Source organism: Trachinotus anak, unplaced genomic scaffold (genome assembly GCF_046630095.1).
Source record: "Trachinotus anak isolate AG129_WGS33_773 ecotype Australia unplaced genomic scaffold, CSIRO_AGI_Tana_v1 ptg000019l, whole genome shotgun sequence".
NCBI lineage: Eukaryota > Metazoa > Chordata > Actinopteri > Carangiformes > Carangidae > Trachinotus > Trachinotus anak.
The window spans coordinates 9,835,438-9,843,602 of NW_027273870.1; the positions used below are offsets into that span (position 1 = coordinate 9,835,438).

At 42.9% G+C, this 8,165-nt stretch overlaps 1 protein-coding gene across 1 annotated transcript; it reads right to left on the reverse strand.

Annotated features, from left to right (window-relative positions):
• Nucleotides 1–2,164: 2,164 nt before the first annotated feature.
• Nucleotides 2,165–6,850, reverse strand: LOC139636911 (neuronal pentraxin-1-like). The gene is made up of 5 exons (XM_071505328.1): nt 6,302–6,850; nt 5,742–5,949; nt 4,674–4,915; nt 4,099–4,278; nt 2,165–3,483 (listed from the first exon to the last, which is right to left on the reverse strand). The coding sequence occupies exons 1-5, from the start codon at nt 6,719–6,721 to the stop codon at nt 3,262–3,264; spliced, it is 1,272 nt and encodes a 423-aa protein (XP_071361429.1). The 5' UTR covers nt 6,722–6,850; the 3' UTR covers nt 2,165–3,261.
• Nucleotides 6,851–8,165: the final 1,315 nt, after the last annotated feature.

An 8,165-nucleotide genomic window follows, 5' to 3' on the forward strand; every position in this document is an offset into this window, starting at 1 on the left:
ATCTGCCAATGTGGCTAAGGGACAGAATAAATTGTTTTCTGCCCTGTGTGTGTGTTTGTGTGTTGAATGCTGTGACAGGAATATGCTCCTTCTATTAATGCCTTGTCAACAGGCTCACCACCCGGGCTGATGGCTGCTGTGGATCATGGGAGATTAAGGTGATGCAGCTTCTCTCCCTGCTCAAGAAAATCCACTTCAAGGTCAAGCTTAAGACAAAATTTTATTGAGCAGAAACCCCTCTGAGGATGTAGAACTTTGCTTCAACCAAATAATGTTTCAGTCCAGGCTCAGTGAATTAATTTATGAGCTAACCACCCTGAGGAGTGAAACTTTATTCCCCAAAACACAGTATGATGACTGAAAAAGATTAATTGGCTGCTGAAAGTCTCTGGCAAAAACAGTGTAAACAGATTTAAAAATAAATAGATAAATAAATAAATAAATTGAATAATAAATCTTTGTATGGAAGATGCTGCAGGAGTTTAAGTTGAAAAATTTCAAGCAGGTGAAGTGTCAGTTAAATCTGAAGCACCGAAAAAACGGGTCTGTTCATGTTTGAGAGCCTCAAAATAAATATTTGTCTCAGATAAAGTGCTGTAAAGTGTTTTATTTTCAGTTTGTATGTAAACTCCGACAGTTGTTGAAGTGTAAGAGCTGAAAACAGATGAAGTGTTAATCAAGTAAGACATCAAAAAGCAGCTGAGAGTGAATAAAATTTCAGGTGAGGTTCAGGATAGTCTGTGTGTGTGCTCTGTAAATAACTGAGTATCAGTTGGTATGTGAGAAGTGACAGCAGCTGAACTGTTGAGTTTAAGAGGAAAAATCAGTTGAAGTTGAAAGTAGTTGATGCTGAAGTTGAAGTCAAAGTGATGGAAGTGTTAGTTAGTTGAAATGTAAGGGCTGAAAGCTGTTGAAGGTTTTGTCTCAGAGGGAGGTTTGATATCCTCTGAGTGTAAACAATGAAAACAGTTGAACTGCTTTTCAAAAAGTACGGGGTGAAAGCAGCTGAACTGTCATTTGAACTGTAAACAATGAAAGGAATTGAAATTTTGGGTGAAGTTCAAGTGCCAGAGTTGACTTGTGCATTATAAATAGTATGTAAATGTTACAAAGTGTTGACTTATCTGTTGAAAGCATTTTAAATGTCAGTTAAGGTGACTAAGTTACGGTATTTCTTCTTAAGAAAGTCCTCTTTGAGGTCAGGCTTAATGGCACTTTGAGCAATATAAGTGTCAGTAGATTTTGAAGCACTGAAAAGGTTTGAAATGTTGGGGTTGAAAGTCAACTCTGATTAAATTTTGGTTTCAAGTTTAAACCATGTGGGTAGGTGAGATTTTAGTTTGTATGTATGGAAAGCTTAAGAAATTTCATGTCAAGGTCAAGCTTAAGCTGAACCACTGAGGAACTGAACTTATTTAGGTAAAACTTAATGATAATAAGACAAACGTGTGATGTGTAAGATCTGAAATGATTCAACATGATAAACATGTGAGGACCCAGAGGTTCTTGATGAAGAAAAAATGAAAATAACACTGTGGAAAGCTTCACTGAAATGTCTCATAGTAAAGTATCTCAAGGTGGTCTGATAGAAACAAATTGTGTTATTCCCATGTATTGCTTTCACCACTTGACGCATGACTAACAGATTAAGTGTCTAATTCAAATGCAGAAACTGTCACCAGTGCCGTCTCTTCGATTGAGATGTTTGGTGCTGCAGCAACAGGTCATCTGAGTGAACTGATAATTAAAGTCGAACCTTAAGTGCTGTAGTCATAGTTTAGGCTGCTCTCACTTGACCTGATCCACTGAAAGGCTGATATGACTAGGCACTTTTCTCCTTGGAGAGCCTCGCTGTCTTTAGTGCAGGCACCGCATCTCACAGCGGGAACAACAAAGCAGCGAGTGGCTTATCTTCCGCAGTCAGCTTAAAAAGAAACGCACAGGCACCCACACAGTCTCATTTTTTTCTTTGTGACCCTCACTGCCCTTGGATGTTTCACTTATCTTGCAATTAGCTCCCACTCTTTATTGTTTGTCATGGTGGACGTGTTATATTTGATCAGTGATTCTCTCCTGCACCAAGTGTCACCTTCCCCCCCACACTCCTCTCCCTCCATGACAATCACACCTCTCCATGCACATAACCAAAGCCAGGAAAGCACTGTCACATTAAGTATCACAATTTTATTACAAAAATTAAATTCTTCATCTCTCAGTTTTGCCATGCTTGGAGCATATAACAATACAGTAAAAAACCCAGACCCAGAGAAGATAGTAAAGCAGATTTCAACAATGCTTTCACAGCACTCTGTCATTCATGCTGTTACTATACAGATACTGTAACATTCCTAATACAGAGTAGTACAAACACCTGCCAAAACACGTTATGTCAGATAACAAACTGTAATTAAATTACATTTACCAGAGGAACAAGTAACTCAAACCAGCTCAGAAGAAAAAAAAAACAGAAACCAATAAACACTGAATTTGCAACTGAAACATACTGAATGTGCTGAATATTTGTACCAGCCCAAGGCACCCAGGCTTTGTAGCAATGTTGGCAAGTTAACGACATTCTTACAGAAACACTTGAAGCAAACAACGAGAACAAATTGACTTGTACCACAGTCTGACTTTGCAGTGTCCTTCAGCGTACCCTCCTCTCCTGGCGTTCTCTTTGTCAGTCACAGTGCAAGTTCCGGAGGGGTGGGGCAGAGAGAAGGAGGAGAAGGATGGGGGAGGGTGGGGTGGGTAGGTGGTGGTTGGAGGTGGTGGTGGGAATTTGGGCTTCGCAGGGAGCTGTACCGCGTCAGACATCACTTCACAGCGCCAAACACTGACAAGAATTGGACGGACAGCACAATCTCCCACTCTCCAGAGGGAAGGGATGGGAGCGGTTATGTAATTCCTCACTTGGATATTGAATTGTTCAAACATAAGGCGCAGATTGCCAGCTGCCAGTCCAAGACGAAATAAGCCAAACGAAAAGCTTAGGTGTGCTTTTAACTGAACGTCTGAGGGGGGGGGGGGGGAGGAGCAATAGATACCGATACTTTCTCACTGAGGTTCCCAAGATGAATTAGATTTTTTTTCCTCAAGATGAAAAGTTGTTGTTTTGCACATAAATACCTAAGAATGATAGAAATCCCAGATTTAAGCTTACCAATAACTCAAATAGTCTCTAACAAACGTCAAATGAAGACAAGAACGACAAAAGCTCAGAAATACAGAGAGGCCTTTTCTTGAACAATGTAATGCAGTTCAGTTGAGCGAACGGCAAGGCTCGAAGGTCCATTTGGTCGCTCCACCAAATACTTCAATGTTGCTCTCCGTCCAGGAGAAGACGTTGCCAGCTGGTGCTTTGCTGTTGCAGGTCGCCAAGTTGTAGATCTCGGTGGTGGAAAGTTTCCTATTCCAGATATTTAAGTTTGCTAGCTCTCCGACAAAGGCTTGTGTTGCATCAAAGCCTCCTCCCAATGTGTCCTGTGGAACGAGACAGGCAAGTGTTAAACATCAGTGTCACAATAAAGCTTGAATTGAAGTGGTAACAGGCCTGTTTATCTGGTTAGAGAAAAGGGGCTACACACTTTTTTTCTTGTGAAGAATCCTTAAATTGATTTTGAGCAGAAGATCACATGAGGTAAGTTTTCTGTAAAAGCTACATCATCTGAGAGGACTGTTGTTCTGGTTTGCTGTCTTTAGATAAGAAATGCAAAAATGTGACTTCCAGGTAAATGGAAAATCTTTATTTTGCTGACCTCTGTGAGCATGCATGACATGATTTAAAAGGATCATTTGGGTTTCTTCATTATGGATATATGTATCTAGCTCTGCGCAACAAACTGATTTTCTCTGAAAAAAAAAAGTTCTAAAGTCTGTTCCCCTGTCCAAATTCAGGCCAAACTGGTGCAGCACTGTTATTTTTTCCTATGATGAGATGATAAATTACACACTAATTAGATTGGAAAGCCTTCATTGTCCACCTCATCACTGTCTCCACAATATAATTTCGTAAATATGTCCACTTTTAATCTTTGTCCAAAATGAAAGACATAACTGGCAGAAGCAGCAGTCAGTTATTTGAAAATGTATATCCACCTGCTCTTGTCCCAGGACCAGCACTCCCTCTGGTTTGATGGGGTGGTAAGGTGCCAGATTTTCTCCACTACCCCGCAACACTCCATCCTGGAAAGCCTCCCACATCCCATCACGGGTGGTCCATGTGATGCAGAGGTGATGCCACTTTCCATCATTGATGAGGAACGGCAGCTTTGCAACCTGCAGCAGAGACATTTCGTCATAAGTCACGTCTTTCTCTCCTGACTCTCTTTCAGACGTTAGTCGCAGAGTCACTCCCCACCTGAAAACTCATCCACACCCTCTCCTCTTCCTGCTGAATCACTTCCCCTATCACATATCTTTTCCTCTATAAAAAAGACCTCCTGTTTTTCAACTTAGCACCTATTTTCATTCCATTTCCTGTTCTGGCAGGATAAGTTGTCAGGTCACTCTGACTCATCCAAACTCACAATGATTTTTAACTGTTTCTTTCTGGTTGTCCCATGTGTTAACGTGATACATCTGAATGCAGAAATACCACAATGATGCACTGCAAATATAAAAAATATATGTATAAAATAAGTCTTTCCTCATGATAATACATTTGTCATTACCTTGTCGTTAATTAGAATCTCCATGGGGTTGTTCCCCCACTCGATCAAGACCAGCTCATTGGCCTGACCTGGCACAGCATAGGAGAAGGGTGTCCCCACCCCGGGCGAGGCGTTGGACTTGATCCACAGACACACACTGAAGGAGTACATCTCAGGGAGGCTCCTCTTGGCTTTGGCATACATGTAGTTGGTCCTCAGGGGGAAGGTGAGCTGGAACTTATCTGCTGGCCTTGTGTCTTTGCCTGTAAATTACATTCATGTGAGTGAAAGTGTTTCATCCGTCAGAATCTGTTATTTTAATACATAATGAGCATTTTCCAGCATTTTGTTGATACGTATTATGTAGGCATTACCCAGAGGCTAAACCTTCATAAACCCACATATCTTTTTTTGCATTCATGAACTCATGACTTTTATGATTAGAGTCTCATTTAATGAAAAACACAGCCTGTCCATTCCCAACCGTTCAAATTAAGGCTCTCCAATCTGATTATATATGAAACAATCATTTTCTGTCTGTTGCCTATGTGTAGGAGGGCTGTTTTCTCCCAATCCCTCTCTCTCTCTCTCTCTCTCTCTCTCTCTCCCATATGCACGCGCATTTGCACGTGCTGAAGAGCTCAACAAGCCATTGGTTTAAGCTCCAACACGCGCCAGTGCGAGGCGCACCCTGCAAAGTTCCCCTGCCTCTGACCTCTGCCAAAAAAAAAAAACCCTGATGACCCTTTGCATACAGGCTCATTTGCAAGTTTGACAGACTGTTTTTTTTTTTGGCTGTGAAAAACATTATCTCAGCGAAGCAAAAGTGCTAACAGAGTCTTGAGTTATGCAAAGCAATGCAGCTCCCCTCTCCCCGCTCACTATCTGTGCGCAACGTGACGGCTGCGGCATTGGAAAATGTTCCACATGAGTGGTGTGATACTGAGGATTTCTGTATCTTCTACCGGCTGGGGCGCCCCTGACTTTAAAAATCAATCCAGTTAAACCTCATCTTGTTGTTGGACCACACTCAAAGCAGCACTGCGCTGGTCTGCTTTAAGTCCTGAGCGCTCCGAAATCCAAACGCACCTTTCTCCAGATCTGTGATCCGGTGGTGCAGAGAGGTGAGCGTGGACTCCACTCTGTTCCGCTGCTCGGTGTCGTTCCTGGAGCCCGGTTTGGTCTCCTCTAACGTGTTGACCCGGGACAGAACCTGCTTCTCCATGTCATCTATCTTGTTTTGGAGCAGATCTTTCAGGCTGTTCGCTTGCACGGTGTTGTTCCCCCGGCTGTATTGCTGCATCGGACAAGAGGGAGACAGACACTGGGTTAAGGCAGGACATGGAGACTTTCTCTGGTGCTAAACTCCTTGACACAAGTTCCCTCTACTCCATTTGCATCTCGTATCCCTGATCAAACTGCTTTACTTACTCTGCGTGTGTTGTGCTCTGCGCCACATTATTCAAAAGGCACTTGCACTTAGTTTACTTTACACGATGCTTTTCTCTGACTGCAGCGAAACGCATGTGGCTCCAGACAGAGACTGCAGCACTTTTTGAAAGGTCTGACACTCTTTCCAATTAACAACCAGATCCCTCAGTCTAATTAACTTTTCACCTGCTCAGCGCTGCGCTCCTCTGCTTGCCTACCTCTAGATTCTCCAGTCTCTGTTTGAGCGTCTGTAAAGTCTGTCCCAGCTGGGCCAGAGTGTCCGTGGTGCCCCGGGATACATCCCCCATCGTGTTCTTCGACCCCGGCCGCCTCCCGCCGGGTCCCGCCGCAGAGGGGACGCTCTGGCTCTCGCAGCGGCTCAACTTGGACGTTAGCTCCCTGATTGTCTCCTTTTGGTTCATGATGGTCTCCTTTTGCTGCAGAACGGTCTCCCGCAGCTGCATGACCGTGGTCTTCAGGTCCTCCGCCGGCCCGCTGTTCTGCATCGTCGCCGTGCACAGGTCCATATCCTTGGGCACCGACGTGCAAATAAACTGCGTCTGTCCGAAGTCTTGCGCGGAGCTCTCCATAGCAACCAGGCAAGAAAGTACAAAAAGTTTCCACGAGAATCTGTCCATGGTTCCAGTCACAGCACGGTTGAGTGTGTGTGTGTTTCTGGGATTTCAGCACCACGGAGCTGTCCGCTGAAGCTGTGAGCTCTGGCCGCTGTGTGCAGTTTATATAGCGGACATAACGCAGCGCAGATCCACTGCATCAATAAGGGGAGGCAGCGGGTTCTGCCATACCTACAAAGTCCAGCCCCTTATTTAAGGTCGTACTCGCGGACAATTTTTTTTTTTTTTTTTTTTTTACTGTAACAGAGAATGCGTGTACACTTCAGTTAAAGAAAAGTGTGGACTATTAGACTTGTTCTGCATAGGAATCGACATATTGAAGACCACTATATGTCATTTTTATGACTCAGTTAGTGGTGGGGGTGGGAATCGGATTACCTCAGTGAGGCAACAATGTGAAAATACTCCAATACAAGTAAAAGTTCGGGAATTCAGCATCGTGCACTGGTTGTCACGGATAAATGAGTGTAGGGCTGTTTCACCTGCAAAATCTTTCAAACCTACAGAACCATTCCTGCCTATAACTCAATCAGTGCAGGAAGAATATTTCATAGTTTTTCATTTAAGTCGGTGTGTTACAGACATTTAATCAGGTTTTAGCACGAAAATAATCCCATAAAATAGTTGACTTTGACATTTTTCTTTCAAACCAGTTGATTTGCTTGGAAAACGGGTCTAATAAAGGCCTAATAGAATAGCCTAAGACTTTTAGGACTCCAAACTCAACAGCTTGACAGGAGGTCAGATTTTTTTTGTTGAACAATGAATAATATTTTAAAAGTTTATTACATCTTTTTGGAAAAAATAATTAGCAAAATATGAAAAATAGCAAGTAAATAATTGTCACATAGTGGAATAAAAGCTACTATATTTCTGACTGAAAGGTAAAAGTGGGCTATAAAGACGCATAAAACATGCTCAAAGTACAACCTCGGGATTAAAGCAGGACAGTGTTAATGCTGAAATGAGGAACTACACATTTTTACTTTCACAAATTGAAAGTTAAATTCAAAGGAAATAAAACACTTTTGACTGTATGCCTCAAGCCACAGTTTAACATTGGCCATCATCCCATAACTATCACATATCGTCACATTTTTTCAGTTACCTCCAGTTTATGTGACAGACATGGGTTTATTCAAAAAGCCGCACATGCGCCTTTTGGCATTGTGTGACGATGACATTAGTCCACCTTAAATGAAAGCCGCTCCCCATTCTTCAGAGAAGTCTGTCTCACGGCCGGAGTCCCCACCACCACCACCACCACCACCTCCATCACCACCACCTCTCCCTTTTCTCTGCCTCTCGCAGCGTAAAATCCTGTTGGAAATGTTCAACCACATTTCCAACAGGATTTTACGCTGTCATCAGTGAAGTTATAGCCCGACAGGCTCTTCATGCCTCCCCGTGACTGCGTGTGTCTGCTTGTATGCAGCCTATTCCTTAA